The sequence below is a fragment of the Heloderma suspectum genome, chromosome 7 (assembly GCF_057233095.1).
Source record: "Heloderma suspectum isolate Gila_16-S chromosome 7, 16-S_ref, whole genome shotgun sequence".
Classification (NCBI taxonomy): Eukaryota; Metazoa; Chordata; class Lepidosauria; order Squamata; family Helodermatidae; genus Heloderma; species Heloderma suspectum.
The window spans coordinates 101,212,917-101,235,302 of NC_139464.1; the positions used below are offsets into that span (position 1 = coordinate 101,212,917).

Below are 22,386 nucleotides of genomic sequence, written 5' to 3' on the forward strand. Positions count from 1 at the left end.
TTAAACAACCCAGGAATTGCAGCTTGACATGAGAGCTGGGTCAATGAGCAATCCTATGCATGTATATTTACACAGATGTCAGTGCCACTGTGCTCAGTGGAGCTTGTTTCAAATCTTTTAGAATCCGAGCCATAAAATGTCTTCTCCCCTTGTGCTTTTTTGGGAACTTCTGGTATTTTCTCAATCATCTATATGCAGTATGGCCTAATATGCCATATGTTATAGCACCAACAGAAACTGACTGCATTTTCCCACAGGAAGTGGTGTAACCAAAACTATTTGATAGGTTTAACAGGAAAATATGAAGAAGCATATTAACTGGGAAAGATTAGGCTATTTTCTGGATATGCGAAATAGTTCAGTAGTCTGTGTCCCCCCTCCCCCCCTCGCACCACAAATACACTGCCATTGTCCTGTGATTTAGCAAGGTCAAGCATTTGGACAGACTATTTTTAGATTCCCTCTGCTAAACACAGTCTTTCTGGATTTTTTTTTAAAGAAAATGCATGCTGGCAGTATTGTTAATTGGGGCCCAGCAGTCAGCTTCAGCTTGGAAAGTTAAAAGAAGGAATTTTGTGGCAACTTAACGGACTAACATGAATGTAACAAGGGAGCTTTCAAATGCAAGAGTCTAAGAGTGCTTCCAGATAGCTATTCCATCTTTATCTGCCTTAACAGATTTGTTGAGGTAAGAAAAAAGATGGAAGTGGTGGGAAAACACAGGAGAGTTATGAGTAGAAGACAGGGTTTCTTCACACAGAGCTTTTTTCCTGCTATTGAGATGGCTCTCATGGCGGTTTGTGAGTCCTTTTCATGATGCTGTCAACCTCCAGGGCACATCCAGAGGGATTTCCTGGTTATTCCTTCTTTAAAAGATCCAGAAATAATGAAGTATCAAATGAAGTTGGATTGTTGCGCTATTAAAAAAGCCACTAGATGGTGCTGTTTCATTGAGATCTATGTAACCTTGAAAATTAAAAACTTCCCCTCTCAGCAATCTAGTGGTTGCCAACTGGAAGCCCGCTGTAAACACGGAAAGGTTCCACAACAGGAGGACTGTGGGTTATTATTTAATGTAAAGGCAGCCATAGTTGCCTGGACCCCCTGTTAAATTCCATGAATGAAGCCAGGCAATGGCGCAATAAAAGCCTCTTCTGGAAACACCGTAATTTGTCAATACCATGAAGTGAACACAAAATATTTTGCAAATAGAAATCAAATTATCTCCTCGCCCAAACCAATCCCTGGCCTTATTTAAAGGGGAGGGGCTTCCACCTCTTGGAAGAGAAAGAGAACTCCTAAGACAGGGAGGGTTTGTGGCAAAAAGAAAATGGGAACCCTATTTTAATAGCAGGGTAAAGAGTCAAATTCTGAGACGTCCAATTAGCAGACAAGACACATGAGGAATGTGGGTTTCACGTAGTAAGTGGAACCAAATGAGAACCAGACTCACTGGCATATTTACTCAGAAGTAAGAGGAAGCACGATCCCAGGTTTAATCATTGTAATAAAGCAAACAAACAAACAAAAACAAAAAATAACGAGTGACCATCCTCCTCTGAGGAAGCGTGGAGGTACGACTTGGCCTCGTTATTTCGAGGTCTCCTGCAGCTTAGCCAGCTGCACGCCTCGTTTTAGAACTGGCAGCGCCAGCCCTGCCTTGTCGATTCCTTAGGGCTCCTTCACACAGGGCTTTTATCCTGCGATTGATATGGCTCCTTCATGGAAGTTTGCGGGCTCTTCACATGACCCCTGTGCCCCTGCCATGACCCTCCTGCACTAAATGCCCTTTGTTCCATTTTTAAATAGACCGCAGATAATGAGCTATCAAATTACCCCTCCGTGTTCCCCTTGAGTTCCCACCATGAAAAGTGGCGAAGCCGCCCGAAAAATTCCTGCACTGAGCAGGGGGTTGGACTCGATGGCCTTGTAGGCCCCTTCCAACCCTACTATTCTGTGATTCTAAGAAGAGGAGCAAGATCAATGAAAGATTTTAAGGTTTTATTGTGGTTGTATTGTTATATTGTGGTTTTAATGTTCTATATATTTTAAATTGTTTTATTGTGTGTTGTTTGGTTTTAGTTTTTGTGAACCGCCCAGAGAGCTTCGGCTATTGGGCGGTATAGAAATGAAATGAAATGAATAAATAAATAAGATAACGGAAGCCTCTGATGCCGGGAGAAGGAGGGGGGAGGGAGCGCATGCGAAGGGAGTCAGTTGTGATCCTGCACTTAAGCGGCAGAAAGCCCCGTTTTAAAAGCAGGACTTTAGGCCGGATTTTAGAAATGCACAAGGAGAAGCTCCTGTTCGGAGATCAGGGGCCATATCCGGCAGGACTGGGGGAGGAGGGACGGAGACCCACTGCTATTTTTATTTCTTTGTTTGCAGCCGCTGCCGGGACGCCTCCCGCGCGCCTCTTGGAGACGCTGCTCTTGCTTTTCCTTTTCCTCCCGCTGCTTCCATCCCATCCTGCGGCTACGTATCTCCGCTCTCCCTCCGGCCTCGCTCTCTCCTGGCCTCTGAGATCCACCCCGGATTGGGCCCGATCCCTCTCGCGGCTCGCCTTCCTCCTCCTCCTCCGTTCGACCGACAAGGGAGGGGAAGGAGCGCGGGCGCCGCAGCTGCGGGCCACGACGGCTTCAGCAGCGGCCGCGGAGCGTGCGCAGGCCCCCTCGCGCATGCTCCGTGAGAGCGGCGGCGCAAATTCTGAAGGATAACAGATTCTGAAGCACCGGGCGGGCAGGCGGGCGCGCGCCCGGCTCGACCGTCGTCTGCAGCGGCGGCGGCGCGCGCCACCCCGGATCGCGCGCCTCAGCCATGCCGCGGAAGCCACAGGAGCCGGGGCGCTGAAGAGCCATGGGCGAGCGGCCCCCCCCGGCTGGCCGGCGGACCCGGCTCACCTCCTCGCTGGTGCTGGGGCAGCGTCCCCGGGAGGTCACCTTAGACCCGGAGCGGGGGGTCTTGGCATGGCGGGACCCAGCGCCACAACCCCACGGGGGGCGAGGTAGGGGGCCGCAGGGGGCTTCGTGGCTTCAGACAGGGATTGGGGCGGGGCTGCGGGGCGGAGGACAAAGGCGAGGGGAGCGCTGCTGCAGGCGCCCCTCTCCTTCCGGGCTCAGATCCCGTCAACGGGCGAACTGCCTCTCCCGCCCGGCGAAGCAGCCCTTATTTCCCTCCCTGTGTCGCTCGTTCGGCAAGACCCCGCAGGCGGGACTCGCAGGGGAGCTTTGGGCCCTCCCTGCCCGCGCTCCTTCTCGACCTAAGCCGTGGTTATGTACAAAGGCAAAACTTTTCTGAGGCGCTTGGGGAGCACCGAAGATGCTCGAGAGCCGGGCGAACGCGGGGAGGGGTGCTGTGGCGTACAGAAGATGCTTTTGTTCAAACTGTTCATCGACCAAAGGTCTCCTTGCCTCAGGAAGTAGCTCTCTGGCATCTAATACAAGCCCTGCATACGAGTAGTGCTGTGTATATATATGCCTCTGAGAAGTTGTTGGAGCACAAAGCCTTCTGTGCCGCTGGGTAAGTGCACGACTCCTAACCCCCTTTATAAGGCCCATCCAAATTCCTCCTAAAGAGGCTAGAGCATAATCTTTGCCACAGGCCTGTGAGGAAAAGAACACACCTTAATTCCTGTTTCAGAAGTGTTTTCATTATTAGTCAACACTATGGTCTGATAGACTTAATATCCCTGTTTAATATTGCTGGTCAAGTATGCAGTGAAAGATTCTCTGTTGATGAAAGCAGACCACTCACTGGAGCTCCATCAGACTATTATTATTAGGCTTATTAGGGAAGCCACACGTTTAATTTCTCTCTGTGTGTGTTATCCTTTCAATCGTTGAAAAGCATTAATAGTAAAAAGTAAACAAACATGCCGTGATATATTTGGCAGGTATATAATTAGATTTCCATCATTATATTCCTACGTACAGAGTATTTGGACAACAGCTAGTAAAGGTTTCCTGAGGATTATGTCAGTTTTCAGCAGTGAATCAATTCTATTTGACACTTACAGTAGGTCAACAAATATAGAATGACAGTTCTACATGCTCCACATCTATGAAGCACTAGTGTTTTCTACCTGCAGTCTGTTAAGAGCCTGTTCACACTGTACACTTCGTTTGTACTCATCATCCCCAGCATGTGCTCATATGGACAAACATGTCTGAAGCAGACCTCCACTTATGGCAGCAGCAGTTCTGGTGATCACAGTGCTACCACCACAGGAGCTGCTTGCTGGTGGCTATCTGTGATCACTAGGTTCAGATATAATTGTGTGTGTGATTACATGTGCATGGATAAAGGTTCCTCAGATATGGCCACCAGGGACTTTTGATGGCCACGGATGCACAAACCTGCTCATTGACTTTTGGATGTGCTGTAACCTCAGTCAAAGCCAGATCAAAAACCAGTTTTGAGAACTGCTGTTATGAGCAATCAGGACCAGTTATGCAGGCAAAGAGTGTATTTTGTGGACTCCACCTTAGCCTCATCTCTGACAGCTTTTATACAATAGTAGACCAAGTAACAAAGCTGACTTGTGAAGTATCTAAGTTGTATTAAGTCACCCTTGCCATTTAATACTCACCTAGTTACCTGTGGTGAGCAACATGCCATAAGGCATGCCACATCACTCAGGTATGGAGCTGTATATACAGCCACCATAGTGCTTCTGGTGTTTACACTATGACAACTGCATGTATACCTTTTTGTAACCACAAAATCAGAAAGGAAGCTCACCAATACCTAGCACCTTTCTCTTCCCTTCTGTGGCCTTAATCCCTACTACACTCTTCACTCATGGCCTTACCTCTGGACTAGTTTCAGATGAAGCAGCAGATCCCACAGTAAAGGTGCTTCCAGACAAAACTTACTGTGCAGTTGCTCTGCTTCAAAAACATAGTATTTGGGGGGGGGGGTATCTAGATGACATCCTTTTCCACTTGTAACCCTCCCATGTTTTCCCACAGCTCCTTCTGTCTTTTTTTCCTTACCACAAAAAAAATTAAGAGGGAAAGCCGGAATAGCTGCATATTGCACTTTGATTGGTAGCTCCGCCTGAAGCACCCTAAGCCTCAGCTTGCACTGTGTGTAGAACTCTCCTGGCCCCTGCTTCAGACATGACTGAGACATGTTAGTTCCACCAGGGTTTACACAACAATCATATTTACTACATAAATGTGAAGCCAACTCAGTCTTTTCCTATGCTAGACACTTGATGTTCCCTCTTCCTGTAATGCTGTAGCCCTTTTGTGGGGTGGGTATGATCTTGCATTCTCTTAACAGTGATCTTGTTTGGACCAGGGCTGTTGCCTTCCACTAGGAGCAGGGCCTTTTCTGTGGCAGCCCCAATATTGTAGAAACTCCTTCCTTTTTGGTTTTTCACAGATAAGTGAAAACATTTTGTTTCAGTTGGCCTTTGGATTTAACAACTCTGTAATGTATTATTGCTGCCCTGGTTTCCATTTGCATCATACTATTTTGTTGTCACTTAACTATTTTATTTATTATAAACTACTTTAGAATTTCGATTAATAGCCATGTATATGTATTTTAATAAGGATGTATTTAAATAAGGATGGCAAAACGATAACAGATGACAAAGAAAAGACAGAGGTGCTCAATTCCTACTTTGGCTCAGTCTTCTCCCAAAAGAGGGTCTATGACCCCCCTGGCAAAGGCGAAGTACAGGCTGAAGGGGCAGGATTGCAGCTTGAGATCGATAGGCATATGGTCAAGGAACACCTCATTACTTTGAATGAGTTCAAATCTCCAGGGCCAGATGAACTGCATCCGAGAGTCATAAAGGAACTGGCAGAAGAACTCTCAGAACTGCTGTCTATTCGCTTTGAGAAATCGTGGAGGACGGGTGAAGTGCCAGATGACTGGAGGAGGGCTAATGTTGTCCCTATCTTCAAAAAGGATAAAAAGGAGGAACCTGGGAACTACAGACCAGTCAGTCTGACATCAATCCCAGGGAAAATTCTGGAGCAGATGATAAAGCAATCCATCCGTAAGCACCTTGAAAACAATGCGGTGATTACTCGAAGCCAACATGGATTTGTCAAGAACAAGTCCTGCCAGACGAATCTGATCTCATTTTTTTGATCAAGTAACCCCCCTTGTAGTCTGTGGGAATGCTGTAGACATCATATACCTCGACTTCAGCAAAGCTTTCGACAAAGTGCCCCATGATCTCCTGATGAGCAAACTAGCTCAAAGTGGGCTATGATAGTACTCTTCAAGTACTTGAAAGGTTGTCACAGAGAAGAAGGCCAGGATCTCTTCTTGATCATCCCAGAGTGCAGGACACGGAATCATGGGCTCAAGTTACAGGAAGCCAGATTCCGGCTGAACATCAAGAAAAACTTCCTGACTGTTAGAGCAATACGACAATGGAACCAATTCCCTAGGGAGGTGGTGGGCTCTCCCACACTGGAGGCATTCAAGACAAGGCTGGACAGCCATCTGTCAGGGATGCTCTGACTTGGATTCCTGCATTGAGCAGGGGGTTGGACTCGATGGCCTTGTAGGCCCCTTCCAACCCTACTATGCTATGATTCTATGATTCTAATAAAATAAGTAAATATCAATTAATTGTGCATATTCCCCCTGATCCAGTTATGGGTTTCCGTCTCCAGCTGGCTAGCAGGCTATAGACTGTAGAAGGAACCATGTGCCTGCTAGTCAACTGGGAGACACTGGGAGAGGATAGATTTGGTTTATAATAATTAAAATACATAATTTTTAAAAATCCATTTTGGAATGTGGTTTCCCGTCATTCTGTTGTTTCCTTCCTTTGTTACTGATATCAATGATGGCAGCGACAATCCTGTGAGGATAGACTCCTTCCCATTAAACCTCCTAGAACCTCCAGCAATTTTTCAAATACAGTTGGAGCTTGGCTCAGCACTGGATCACTCATTACTCATCGGCAGAGTGCCTTCTACAATGGCTGTTCTTCCAAGTCTGCTTACTCTTACATCTGAGCTGGAGAAGTGCCATATACTTAAACATCCCCCACCCCACTTGAGCATAGATTCTCACTTAGAATTAGTGAATTCTAAAAGAGCCATAAAATATTGAACTTAGTGTGCCCTGAATTAATGGGAGTTCGTTTTGTTGGACAGGTGCCAGGGCCTTAAGATACTTGTGGAAATTCCCTTTGATTACTACAGCAGAAGTAGAAATCAAACACTCTTTCTATGCAGCTTCTGGTAAGAGTATTAAAATAGACATTGTTTTCAGTCTGGATCTAGCAGCTACAACTTTTTCCCATTTTTTTTACTCTAGAATAGATGCAGGGGGCCTGATCTGGATCTTAAAAGCACCACCACCAGGGCCCCTGCACCTTCTCTAGAGTAAAAATGAAAACGATATAGCTGCCAGATACAGATTGAAAGTAATGTGTGTTTTGGCCCAGAGAGTCTCCATTCCCCATTTGGGAAGTGGAATATTAATGACCTGCCTCTCAGAGGTCCTGTGGGAATAGATTAAAGCACCCTACATATGACATTGCTGTACAGTTAGTTGCATGTGTATTTTAATAGATTTTGGGCACAATCCTATGCATGTTTAGACAGAGAAAAGGTCTACAGCTCCCAGCATTCCCCAGCCTTTTGTGGGCCTTTTTTCTGTCTAAACTTTCATAGGATTGCACCCTAAATTAAAGTGCAAGAGAGGTCAACAGGTAGCTTTTTAAACCTAGACATATTTACCTTGAAGTAAGTCCCATGGTCAGGGTACTAATTAATTTTTTTTGCGGGGGTGGGGGGGACACAACTAGTTTTTGAGCAAATGTGTTTAGGACTATGGACAAATTCAGCCAAAGATTCCCCATGGTCTTTCTATCATACCTTTAAAAAGCATCTAAAAACAGAGGCAATAAAGCGAGGTGTATAAGCAAGGTTTTTGTCTTTGAACTCATAGCCATAATAGCGTGGTTCTTTTTAAACAAGTTCTTGTTTAGCTTAACTGTCGCCGCCACCACCCCAATCTAAAAAAAGTCGTAGGGTTTTTAATTCGGATGTTATGCTGAAGCTGGAAGCTTAATGAATTATCTTACAGAAATACGCTTCACTACAACAGAGGTTATACCCATTGAACATTTCTTAAAAGAACTTTAACTTGCTTAAATAATAAGGTCTGAAAGAAAGACACAAGGTTTCTTGTGCATTTTTTCCTGCTCTTTTTAAAAATCTCCATGGGCTCCTTACAAACTGCAGAAGCCTTCTACACTTTGCTTGTACATCCTATTGTGAATATACTTCCAACTGTGACGTAAGCATTTTATGTAAAGAAGTAGTTAGCTTAAAATACCAAGGCAGTTGAATCTGGCCTTATTTAATGAAGTTGAGAAACTGACCAATTTCTGAAATTATTCAACCAAATGTTTTGAAGGATTCATAACTTGACTCATCTGTCTTAATCTGATTGTGCTGTTGTGGTAAACAGGAAGCTTCTGTTGTAATCCGAAGGCAATGAAGTAGAGCTAAGCATCTACAAGTAACACAATATGAGGTCTTAAGAGGGGGGGGCCCTGAAAATAATAAAGGATACTACTGAATGTCATGAGCACCTTCCAAAATAAGTTATTGTTTACCTGAGGAAGATGAGTATGTAAGGGAAGCAATCATTTCATGAGCTGCCTTATTTAACAGAGTGGGAGTTCAGCCTGGCCAGGCTTCTCATATAACATAAAGCAGGAAGTGATGTAATGATGTGAAGTGTTTTACAACATAGTCCTATGTATGTTTAGTCAGAATTAAGTCCCATGGAAATCAATCGGATTTACTCTCATGTAAGTGTGAGCAGAATTGCAGCTGTAGCCCCTTAAATACCATGCTCTTTATTTTGCTTAGGGAGAAAAGATGAATGCTTGAAGTTTCTAGTCTGGTTGTGAACGAGCTATGGCTTGTAGTTGGTGCATGTAACAAGGTATTGACTGTATTATTGTCCTATTTTGTGTTATTTTCTCTCCCCACATACACACACCATGCACAGTTCTTGTACCTTAACTGCTGCCTGACAGAAATTCAACAGCTGAATTTTTTCCATGCTAAGGAAAACTATGCATTAAATTTCTGTCAGCCATAGAGCTGCTAAGAGCACAGGAGCACTACCAAGAAAAAAAAGGAGGAGGAAAGAACTCATTAAAATCAGTAGGAGCAACAGGATGGAATTTCAGCCCAAGATCTGCACCCAAACCCAGTTGTTTGGAAGCAAATTTAATTAGTTTCAACCAATTAAATGAGGGGCTCAACAACACTACAAGCGAGAAGGATCTTGGAATTGTTGTAGATCACAAGCTGAAGATGAGCCAACAATGTGATGTGGCTGCAAAAAAGGCCAATGCTCTTTTGGGCTGCATTAAATGAAGCATAGCTTCCAAATCCCGGGAAGTGCTAGTTCCCCTCTACTCAGCACTGGTTAGGCCTCATCTGGAGTACTGTGTCCAGTTCTGGGCACCATACTTTAAGAAGGATGCAGACAAACTGGAGAGGGTTCAGAGGAAGGCAACAAAGATGATCAGGGGACTGGAAACAAAGCCCTATGAAGAGAGACTGAAAGAACTGGGCCTGTTTAGCCTTGAGAAGAGAAGACTGAGGGGAGATATGATAGCGCTCTTCAAGTCCTTGAAAGGTTGTCACAGAGAGGAAGGCCAGCATCTCTTCTCGATCATCCCAGAGTGCAGGACACGGAATCATGGGCTCAAGTTACAGGAAGCCAGATTCCGGCTGAATATCAGGAAAAACTTTCTGACTGTTAGAGCAATACGACAATGGAACCAATGACCTAGGGAGGTGGTGGGCTCTCCCACCCTGGAGGCGTTCAAGATGAGGCTGGAAAGCCATCTGTCAGGGATGCTCCAACTTGGATTCCTGCATTGTGCAGGGGGTTGGACTCGATGGCCTTGTTGGCCCCTTCCAACCCTGCTATTCTATGATTCTAAATCTTCTTCCAAGAAAGTCTGCTTAGATTCTGCTTTCAGTTTTGAGTTGGTTTGTTTGTGGTGTCTTATTCGCTGGTATGATAGCTTCCGGCTGGGCACAGTGTGCTGTAATACTCTTATTTTTGCTCCGTATGACAATATGGCTAACTCCTCTGGAATTTGTGATCAGACTGGTACAAATTGGCACTCTAGGGGTCACACTATATGTTATGTTATTCATGCTTTAAAAGAAGCAGCAGCAGCTTAAACTGGCCATTTTAATTTTCAAGAAATAGCTACTCCAAGACCCTGGCCCTGCTCCTGATCTGGATCAAGACCCTGTGCTACTTTTCTGTTGAAAATCATGGGAACCCCCACAGCTATTTGCCCTGAAGATATCATTTTCAGGAAAGGGCATTTTCAGGGCAAATAGCAATAAGGGAAGGGGTGTAGTTCTGAGGAAAAAGCAGCGGCGGGTCCCCAGTCCAGAACATGCTCCTGCTGCACACACACACACACACACACACACACTGCTATTTGCCCCCAAAGGTGCTGTTTGCAGTAAACTGCATCCTCAGAGCCAAACAGGAACAGGGCGGGGGGGGGGGAGGTGCTGCAGTTTTTGGCAGGAAACTGACTGCTTCAGGTGTTTGTGGCTGCTTTTTCTTCAAAATAAAAATTGCCAGTTTAAACACACCTCTAAAATAAAATGTGTGAACAATATAATGTGTAGCGTGGCCCTATGATTCTATACTAAAGATGACTGATAATGTGACTGGTTTATCACTAAACCATGCAAATTTGCATACATCACTTATGTGTGCATGGCTCCTTTTGACCAGTTTCTCTCTTGTGGACAATGAAATGTCTTTGGGGGGAATGAGAGAACGATAAGAAAGTAATTCAAGGAATGCTGGAGACAGTAGTTATTTAGAGACATGACAGCCCATGATGGGTTATTTAGCCCACAATGAGGCTGCGGGGTGCGTACTGCCATTTTGGATATGCATCCCTGCTCAGGGTCATCGTGTCGTGCAACGTGAGCATGGCTTATGCAAGGGGAACCTGTGGCCTCTAGATAGTGATAGACTCCAATTCCCATCAGCTCCAGCCAGTACAGCCCGTGGACAGGGATGATGGGAGTTATAGTCCAACAAGTTCTGGAGGTTCCACAGGTTCTCCACCCCTGCTGTAGTTGGTTTCCTTGGGAGGGTGTCACTGTAGCCCACTGTGAACTTAGTATCTGTTTCTCTTTTTATCCCTTTATACTTTTTAGGCCCTGATATTTTAAATTGCATGTTATGCAAGTATTTGGAAACTTAAAGATGCTGTATTTCCCTAGAAATGTTGAATCCTCCCCTCTGTAAAGTACTCCTTACACATGTAAAATTAGTAGGTCATGGCAAAGATTCTAGGCTAGCTTTTCCCTTGACTTTCTTCCTTTGTCTGTGTGTACAACAGCCTTGTCAGTAAGGCAACAAAGGTTACTGTCTCACAAACTTTTAAACCAGATTGCCTGCCTACAATATACATTAGTACTATCAGACTGTAAGGAAAGGTGCGGTGGGGGAGGAAATCCCTCAGTTTTTATTATGCTTCCCTGCCTGTTTTGTTGGGTGGAGAGTCTTACTCAGCGAATGATAAGGCGAATGGTTATTTACGAGCCTAGTTAAGGAGTATTTTATGCAGGGTAATATTCATACATTCAGTCCCTCACTTGCTGTCTGAAATGGCATAACCCAGCAAATGTAAAGCTTCTGTTCATTTGTTTTGGCTCTGAGGGAGGAGTACATAAGCACAGAGGTGCCCAGCAGAATCCGCAGGGAAAGAAAACCATTGTCCTTGGCCATGCCTGTGGGCACATTGGAGCAGGTAGTGGAATGGCAGTGCAGAGTGGCTGCTGTTAGCCTCCACATTGCTGCGGGATTTTAAGGGTGCAATCCTATGAAGGTTTAGACAGAAAAAAGTCCTTCAACTCCCAGCATTCACCAGCCAGCTATGCTGGGAGTTGTAGGACTTTTTCTGGCTAAACCTGCATAGGATTGCGGCCTTAGTATCTAAATAGAGGAAGACAGATCTGAGTTAGATGGCCAAGTTATGACACAAACTTCCCCAACCCTTCAGAAGTTTTAGACTTCAACTCTCATCAGCCCTAGTTACATGGACAATGGTCAGGGGTGCTGGGAGTTGTAGTCCAAAATATCTGCAGGGCACTAGGTTGGGAAAGGCTGTTATGACTTATTGACCCAGTTCGGATATAATGCTAAGCTATTATTTAGTGCTACATGAATGAGCTTGGGCAAGCCTCAGGCTCATGAGCTTCCCCTCCTCTTTCCTCCTCCAGCACAGCTACAAAGAGGAGATTGGAAACCTCCACTTCCTAGTTCACACTAGCTGCAGTTTGTTGTTACATCTGAACTGGAAACTGCACTTACTTTGAACTATGCTTTATTGAAATAAGCCAGTATCAGAAACCACAGTTTGATCTTTCAATGAACCATAGTTTAAAATAACCACAGCTTGGCCCAGTTAGGACATAATGACAAATTGTGACTAATTTTAACCAGGAAACGGAGGTTTCCAATTTCCTCTTCATGGCTGCATCAGGAAGGAAAGGGGAGCATGCAAGTTCAAGGCTTGCCCAGCTCACTTATGTAGCACTTAACTATAGTTTAGCATTACATCCAAACCGGCCTATTGGCCAACATGAAACCAGGGTTTCTGGTAACCATAGTTAGGAGCCCACACCATAGTTCGAGCTGCTTGTCTACTTCTGCTTCCTATCTGCTCAGCACTCAGCTTCATAATTTCATTCTTGTCTCCATGGTACAGCATTGCCTTGAGGCAGAGGAATGGCCCTAGCTGTAGTTAGTCAATTGTGGATTCAGTTCCAAACTGTGGTTTCAGATCCTGGTTTGTTAGCCCCAAACAAACCACAGTTTATGGATAGGTTTGGGTTCAGACATAAAGCAAAACCATGTTTTAGCTAAACAAACCATGGTTTCAGTTACATCTGAACCCAGCCAGTGTTTCTTCCCAAGAATATAATGTTAATGTTGATGCTCATCTGGCCATCCTCACTCTTAGTATTCTTTATTTAGAAATACTTTGTAGTTAAGAACAAACCCAGTGCTTTCAGCACAAACTGTGGTGATAGGTGGTTTAATGGATAACCATTTAATATACATGGAATGCATGTAGATAGCTGAAGAAATGCCTCCTCTAATATTAATGTGCGTGTCCATTAAAATCTTACAAGGCCATCATGAAGCAAGGCAGATGGCTAACAAGGAAAGGGACTTCCCAGCAGTGGCACCTCTCCTTTGGAACAACCTTTCCAGAGAGATTCACAAGGCACCCTCATTGGAGATTTTTAGGTGCCAAATTAGCCTCTTTTTTTTTTAGTTGAGCGTTTGATTTTATTTATTTAATATTTTTTAGATCCCACTTTTCTACAGTATATTTCCAAAGTGAAATGATCGATTTGCTTGTTCTTGGTTTCACTGTTTCAGGGAATTCAGTGGAGGCACAAGATGTCCTCCCACCGTTGCAGCTTCTGTCCATCTGCCCATCTTGTTCTGAGGACCCCTGGAGAGCCACACCAGCCACAGAAAGTGGCCACCATGGAGCTCGCCAGGCCCAAATGGCCCACAGTGCCTTGTTCTGAGACAAGTGGCCATAGACGCTGCATGAGCTTAAAGTTCACTCTAAACTATTTTGCTTGACACTTTATTTACAGTTACACTAAATCCTTTCCTCTCTTTGTTTCATGTCTTGCCTGCCCTGCAAGGTCATCAGTATCTCCTCCCTACCTCAGTATTCCATACATCTTAGTCACCAACTCTTTTTGTCATTGATTAGCCGAGCATGACAATTTTTTTTTAACTTTATCTGTTTAACTTCCTCTTGCTGCTCTGGTTTTATTTTTTAGTACTTAATCCTATGGGGTGGTGGGGAGGAAACATGCTGTAATTCTGGAAACCTCAGAGAACTGCCATAGTGTAAAAATATGTAGTATTATGAAACATATACATAGACTAGTCGAGGGTAGTTTTTCTACCCTCTCAGATGGGGTTTCCAGATCTTTTCCCCCACAGAGGAAAAAGCAGGCTGAGGAGAACGATTTTGATCAGCAAAAATGAGCTTTAGGAAAGGGTTCATGCGCCTTCTATCCCCTCCCTTGCACTGCTGTAATCTTATTCAGAGTTCTGCAGCAACATTTCAGTTAAACAAAAAACAGCCATCAAGACTGTTCACAGATTTCCCATATCACATGTGGTTTGGCTCCAGGACACTCTAGCACACTAGAAAAGTAACTCAGGATGTTTCTACAACTGATGTTAAGGATACTTTTAGTTTGGACTCTGTGAAGGCTGCTTCGTATGAGCAGCAAACAAAACTTATGTCCATTCCGTCAGATTATGACTGGAACAGAGTGCAACTCTTCTTCACTTTTACTGAGTTGCAACAAGTTCAGCATTTGAAACTCCAAAGCGAAATCACAGATGAGAAAGTCTAACATGGTGTATAGAAATCTCAGCCCTATTTCTTTGTTGTCACTTGTGTATCTTCAAGTTTCTCATCCACATCTTTTCAAGGCCTTGATTTGTTAGCTGATCACTTACTTAATGTGATCTCTTTTTGATCAAAGTGCTCACTAGGAAATATCTCTGCCAGTCATGCATGATTTGCATATTTTATGAACCAGTACAGTACGTATAGACATATGCGTTACTCATGGGTCTTTTATAGGAAGCCACCTAGCTCAGTAATGTCTACACTGCCTGGCAGTGAGTTTCCAGGATTTCAAGCAGGGGTTTTTCCCATACCTACCTGTACATGTTGGGGATTGCACCTAGGGCCTTCTGCATACAAAACATGTGCTCTGCCACTAGCCTACAGTTCTTCGGTTCCCACAGATTTTATTCTAGCCAATGACCTGGTTCGCACATAACGCTAACCCAAGGTTTGTCTGGCAGACAACTGAACAAATTGCGGTTTGCTTTCTCAATCCCTCAGTTGTTTGTTTCCCTCCTCCTTTGCCCACTCCCTCCCTGTATCTCAAATGCTTTTGTTGTGCAGTAGTATTGGCATATAGAGCAGCTGGGGTTTTTTTTACCACTCTTGCTTGCCACCTCTGTAGTTTGGCAAAACAACCCATGAACAACCATGATTCTGGGTTCACACGTAATGACAACCCATAGTTTAAACACCCGTTCACAACCTAGCAACAACCCATAGGTTCTCTTTCTGGGTTGCTTGTGGTTAACAAACCATAGTTTGTTAGCATGGCTGGGTTTGCACATCACAACAACTCAGAATTTAACAACCCATACCATGGGGGCTAGTGTTATATGTGAACCCAGCCAATGAGTATACAGACATTTCAGCTTGGAAGCACCCAAATTCTTCTGTTCGTAGGGTCTGTCAAACCATCATACAAACATCTGAGTTATCCCAAGAACCCACTAGTCATTCTGTTTACATGCATTGTGTAGCACTAAACAGTGGGTATCCGTCAGTGCCTAAATCTCATGGGAACTAATTTAATGCTAATTGATATGTCTATTATCCCAGAACAATCTCAGGAATATGATACTGAGTAATTCACCAATCACTTTATATCATCCCTGATATTTCTGTTATCTACAGACTGTATTCCTAATGGACCAACCTATAAACTGCTACTAATATCAAAGCTCTTAAAGACTGGCTTATTTCCAGGATCTGACATCAATACCTTCTTAGTGCATATTCCACAGATAAATCCGTTTGACCTCTGGCAGGTACATTTGATTAGCCTGTTCAGTTCTGTTTCTGTCGGGTTGGTTCATAAGCTGCCGAACTTCCATCATGCAAATTTTAGTGATATTGGTAGGCTCCCATATTGAGTATTCAAAAATAGGTTGTCATAATTGCTGCTGCTGCAGCAGCATACATCGAATTGCTAACCTTGGAAAAGGCACACTCTTCTTAGTTGCTTCTGGTTCAGTTTGCAAGCGGTGGAGTGGATGGAAGATTAGGGAAATCCAGGATCGACCCTCTCATGAAGCAAGGTAGTACGCCCACATCAGGCAGTGTGGGAGGAGTGAAGTGTACCACTCCCTCCCACCAGGAGGACCTGCCGCTGCTGCCCCACCACCCCCAGTGGGTGCTCTGGAGAGCCCTGCAAGCCGCTCTCCTTCCATGGCATTTGCCACAATAAGAGACTGGCTAGCGGGGCTCTCTAGAGCAGCCACCCACCCTCTGTTTCCCTCATCATGTGCACCCTTCTCTTTACATTAGGAGGCTGTTGGGAGTGTAAGCCCAAAACATCTGCAGGGCACCAGGTTGCTAATGTACAAGAAAACTAAAACCAATAAAAACAGCAATTCAACAACCATGACAAAAATACAGAGATTAAAAAATACAGAGAGAAAAAACATCACAATGAAATCAAAGGGCAGTAGTAAAACTAGAGAGCAGCAGGAAACATTAAAAGCTCAGTGGAATAATATCATCTGGAGTAGCTACCTGAAGATAACTAGAGAAGGAGGTGACCTTACCTCTTCGGGAGGAAGGTTCATAGCTGGGATTCTGCTACAGAAAAGGCCCTGTCTCAAGTACCATCCAACATCACTTCTCTGAGTGATGGGATCCTAGGCAGGGACTTGGACAAAAAATACAAACTCCAGGCAGGCTCATGTGGTGGAAGGCAGTCCCTGAAAATATGTATTAGGTAATTATCTTGGTCATGTTGACTGACCATCAAGGAAGACGATCCTATACACCAACGATGTTGAACCTCTTTCAGCCTGAGGGCTGCATTCCATTTCTGAGAAGCTCTCAGGGTCCGCATTTCAGTGGTGGGTGGGGCTGAAGGCAAAAGGGTAGGGCCAAGATACCCCAAACATCAGCATATTTTAGCTTACAGTTCTTAGTGCCAATAAGTAAGCCCTAGGAGAGGCATTTTAACCTCTTAGAATGGAGGAAAGAACTGCACAAAAGCGGGGAAACAACCAAATGCCCAGAGGATGGGGGAAAGGCTATTTGAGACACCCCAGAGGATGGGATTGGGAGCCTAGGAAGGCTGGATGGGGACCATGGGCCTTTGGTTCTACACCTCTGCTATACACACATCTGAGAGTAAGTCCCACCAAACTCAGTGCGTTCAGCTACCTCTAAGGGCCAGGGTAAATTAAGCTATTAAGCAATTGGTCTATGTCATAGGGTAGTATCCAGTGCTAGTCCTACATGGAGTAGACCTATTGAAATGAACTAACTTAAGTCCCATTCTTTCAATGGGTTTACTCTGACATTTGACTAACATTGGATACTACCCATAAATATATGAAATATGGGTGCACCCCTAAACAGATTTACTAGGGAATATTCCCCATTGAACTCACTGGCACTAACTTCCAAGTAAACATGCAAAGTATTGCACTGTTAATTCTTCTGAAGTTCGTGAGCCGATGATGTAGTTTGCTGAGGCTAAGGCTGCAATTCCATGCATGATGCTTACTTAGCTGTCAGTGGAACTTAATTCTCTATATATGGGATCAAGCTGTGCCTGGATCTGGACTGGGCTCAATCCTGGAAGCAGGCCAGCTGGAAGCTGCTTGTAAGCACAGGGTTTAAGTACAGTCAATAAATATCTATTTATGCCCATTAAAACCATTATGTATTCATCTCTGAATTTGGCCTGTACTAACTAGATACACCCCCTTCATGGATCACTGCCTTGCTGTGGCAAAGGGGCTTGCGTAACTCAGTGAAGCCATAAGCTATGCCGTGCAGGGCCACCCAAGACGGACAGGTCATGGCAGAGAGTTCTGACAAAATGTGGTCCACTGGAGAAGGAAATGGCAACCCACTCCAGTATTCTTGCCAAGAAAACCCCATGGAACGTATCACAAGGCTAAAAGAGATGACGCCGGAAGATGAGCCCCTCAGGTCGGAAGGTGTCCAATATACTACTGGGGAAGAGCAGAGGGTATTTCCAAGTAGCGCCAGAAAGAGTGAAGGGCTGGGCCAAAGCCGAAAGGACACTCAGCTGTGGATGTGTCTGGTGGTGAAAAGAAAATCCGATGCTGTAAAGAACAATATTGTTTAGGAACCTGGAATGTCAGATCAATGAATCAAGGTAAGCTGGAGGTGGTCAAACATGAGATGGCAAGATTGAACATTGGCATCTTGGGAATCAGCGAACTAAAATGGACAGGCATGGGTGAATTTAATTCAGGTGACCATCATATCTACTATTGTGGGCAAGAATCCCTTAGAAGAAATGGAGTAGCACTCATAGTCAACAAAAGGGTGGGAAAAGCAGTACTGGGGTACAATCTTAAAAATGATAGAATGATCCCAGTACGAATCCAAGGCAAACCATTCAACATCACAATAATTCAAGTCTATGCCCCAACCACTGATGCCGAAGAAGCTGAGGTTGATCGGTTCTATGAAGACCTACAACACCTTCTAGAACTCACACCAAAAAAAGATGTCCTCTTCATCAGAGGGGATTGGAATGCTAAAGTAGGAAGTCAAGAAATACCCGGGATAACAGGCAAGCATGGCCTTGGTGTACAAAATGAAGCAGGACAAAAGCTAATAGAGTTTTGCCAAGAGAACACGCTGATCATAGCAAACACTGTTTTCCAACAGCACAAGAGACGACTCTACACATGGACATCACCAGATGGTCAATATCGAAATCAGATTGATTATGTACTTTGCAGCCAAAGATGGAGAAGCTCCATACAGTCAGTCAAAACAAGACCTGGAGCTGACTGTGGCTCAGATCATGAGCTTCTTGTTGTAAAATTTCGGCTTAAATTGAAGAACGTAGGGAAAGCCACTAAACCATTCAGGTATGACCTAAATCATATCCCTTATGAATATACAGTGGAGGTAAGGAATAGATTTCAGGGAGTAGACCTGATAGAGTGCCTGAGGAACTATGGACGGAGGTCCGTAACATTGTTCAGGAGGCAGCAACTCAATCCATCCCAAAGAAAAAGAAATGCAAGAAAGCCAAGTGGCTGTCTGATGAGGCTTTACAAGTCGCTGAGGAAAGAAGGGAAGCGAAAAGCAAGGGAGAAAGGGGAAGATATATCCAACTGAATGCAAAGTTCCAGAGAATAGCAAGGAGAGACAAGAAGGCCTTCTTAAATGAACAATGCAATGAAATCGAGGAAAACAACAGAATGGGAAAGACTAGAGATCTCTTCAAGAAAATTGGAGATCTCAAGGGAACGTTTTGTGCCAAGACGGGCATGATAAAGGACAAAGAAGGCAGGGACCTAACAGAAGCAGATGAGATTAAGAAGAGGTGGCAAGAATACACAGAAGAACTATACAGGAAAGATCTGAATGTCCCTGATAGCCATGATAGTGCGGTCACTGAACTTGAGCCGGACATCCTCGAGAGTGAAGTCAAGTGGGCCTTAGGAAGCATTAGTAACAACAAAGCTAGCGGAGATGACAGTATTCCAGCGGAGCTATTTAAAATCCTAAAAGATGATGCTGTTAAAGTGCTGCATTCAATATGCCAACAAATTTGCAACACTCAACAATGGCCGCAAGACTGGAAAAGGTAAGTTTACATTCCAATTCCAAAGAAGGGCAACGCCAAAGAATGTTCAAACTACCGCACAATTGCGCTCATTTCACATGCCAGCAAGGTTATGCTCAAAATCCTACAAGCTAGGCTTCAGCAGTATGCAAACCGAGAACTACTGGAAGTACAAGCTGGGTTTCGAAGAGGCAGAGGAACTAGAGATCAAATCGCCAACATTCGCTGCATCATGGAGAAAGCAAGAGAATTCCAGAAAAACGTCTATTTCTGCTTCATTGACTACGCTAAAGCCTTTGATTGTGTGGATCACAACAAATTGTGGCAAATTCTTAAAGAGATGGGAGTACCAGACCACTTTACCTGTCTCCTGAGAAACCTGTACGAGGGTCAAGAAGCAACAGTAAGAACCAGACATGGAACAACCGAGTGGTTCAAAATTGGGAAAGGAGTATGACAAGGCTGCATATTGTCACCCTGCTTATTTAACTTATATGCAGAGTACATCATGAGAAATGCCAAGTTGGATGAATCACAGGTCGGAATTAAGATTGCTGGGAGAATTATCAACAACCTCCGATATGCAGACGATACCACCCTAATGGCAGAAAGCGAAGAGGATCTCAAGAGCCTCTTGTTGAGGGTGAAAGAGGAGAGTGCAAAAGCTGGTTTGAAACTCAACATTAAAAAAACTAAGATCATGGCATCTGGCCCCATCACTTCCTGGCATATGGAGGGGGAAGAAATGGAAGCAGTGACAGATTTTACTTTCTTGGGCTCAAAGATCACCGCAGATGGTGACTGTAGCCATGAAATTAAAAGACGCTTGCTCCTTGGGAGGAAAGCTATGGCAAACCTAGACAGCATAGTAAGAAGCAGAGACATCACCTTGCCGACAAAGGTCCGTCTAATCAAAGCTATGGTTTTCCCAGTAGTAATATATGGCTGTGAGAGCTGGACTATAAGGAAGGCTGAGCGCCAAGAATTGATGCTTTCAAACTGTGGTGCTGGAGAAGACTCTTACGAGTCCCCTGGACTGCAAGGAGGTCAAATCAGTCCATCCTAAAGGAAATCAACCCTGACTGCTCATTGGAAGGACAGATACTGAAGCTGAAGCTGAAATATTTTGGCCACCTAATGCGAAGAGAAAACTCCCTGGAAAAGACCCTGATGCTGGGAAAGACTGAAGGCAAAAGGAGAAGGGGATGGCAGAGGATGAGATGGCTAGATAGCATCACCAATGCAATGAATATGAACTTGAGCACGCTCCGGGAGAGAGCGCAGGACAGGAAGGCCTGGCATGCTATGGTCCATGGGGTCACGAAGAGTCGGACACGACTGAACGACTCAACAACAACAACAACTAGATACATACTATCTATGGGCTGCGGTGGCTTAGTGGTTAAGACGCTGAACTGTGGGCCGGAAGATCGGCAGGACAGCAGTTCGAGACCCGAGTGCTGTGTGACGGAGTGAGCTCCCGTCTTCAGTCCCAGCTCCTGCCAACCTAGCAGTTCGAAAGCAAGAAATTGCAAGTAGATAAATAGGCATCACTTCGGCGGGAAAGGTAACAGCGTTCTGTGCACCTCAGTGTTCGGCCATGCCGGCCACATGACCACGGAAGTGTCTTCAGACAGTGCTGGCTCTTCGGCTAAGAAATGGAGATGAGCACCACCCCCTAGAGTCGGACACAACTGGTTGGGGACACCTTTACCTCTTTACCTAGATACATACTATGCCAGAAGAATATTCCCCGGTGAAGACCTGGTTTCTCTTCCCATTCTAGGTTTGGAAGAGCAAAGGATTACTCTCCTTTTTCCCTTGGGAAGGCAAATGGTTTTCTGCAAGAGGAAAAGAGGTCAGCTGGGGCTATTGTCTCCATCTTTGTATTTTCAATTAAAACTTCATGGAAGCTGCTTTGAGTGGTTCTGTGGTGACCTGGCGAGCTGCTCCATGTGCTACATGGCACACAGAGCAATTTAAAGACACCTCTCAGGCTGGCTGTCATGTGTGTAGTGACTCATAGCTGCTGATCCATGGAAAGTGAGCGATAGGGAAGAGCAGAAGGGAGGGCAGTCCTGGATTGCCAAATACAGCATGGGATGTTGGACAGTCACTCTTTTCCCCAGGCAATGTTTGTGCCACGCAGCCTTCCCCCACTTGGTGCCCTCTAGATGTGTTGGACTGCAACTCCCATCATCCCCAGTCAGCATGGCCAGTGCTACCTGGGAATGATGGGAGATGCAGCCCAACACATCTGGAAGGCAGATGTCATGCAAAAGTTTGTTAACATAAGATTGGAACAAAGGTGGCTTTTGCTTCCTTGTAAGCAAATGCACCATAGAGCCTTTAAATTAATCATTCCAGAATCAGAAATAGAGCTTTTTCTCAGGCATAATATACTGGTTGTGCTCCATGTTAATGAGACCCTGGCTTTGTGGAAAATCACTTCTCTATGCATGCACTTCATTGTCAGTTTTCAAATAAATGGAGTGTAGCTAAATGCATTTTTTTCTCCTTGAAAAGTTCTGCCTTTGATTGCCATGCAGCATGTGTTTGTGCTGCATTCTGCTGACAATAAGAAGCAAATTCATATTCTAGGATTTACTTGCCGAGGCAGAAAGAGTAGGCCTTATTCAATAAATGTCACCTGTTTACATCTTCCTGTTTCTCCAATGAAACCAATGTTTAGATGAGTTTCAGAATTATAACAATAGTGTACTTGGCTATAATGTTTTTCATCTTTGCCCAATTCTCTTGGAATTAGTAATTCGGTAGATCTTTTCCCCTAGAGTGAATAAACATTTTTTCCCATCATGGGGCATCTACACCAGCCTAAAATCCTGCATTTAAAACGGGGCTTTTTGCTTCCGTTTTAAATGCAGGATCACAATGGCTT

At 44.6% G+C, this 22,386-nt stretch overlaps 1 protein-coding gene across 4 annotated transcripts in view; it reads left to right on the forward strand.

Moving 5' to 3' along the window:
• Window positions 1–2,687: 2,687 nt before the first annotated feature.
• Window positions 2,688–22,386, forward strand: part of CERK (ceramide kinase) — a 69,104-nt gene continuing 49,405 nt past the window's right edge. For 3 of the 4 annotated variants that reach the window (XR_014784473.1, XM_084810972.1, XM_084810974.1), the window contains exon 1: window positions 2,688–3,004. Coding sequence is in view for 3 of the 4 variants with exons in the window: in XM_084810972.1 (XP_084667098.1) it covers window positions 2,857–3,004 (148 nt within the window). In the remaining variant the exon portion in view is untranslated. Of the gene's footprint in view, window positions 3,005–3,045; window positions 3,520–22,386 lie in introns of those variants that run through there. The other variant, XM_084810973.1, reaches the window with a different exon arrangement.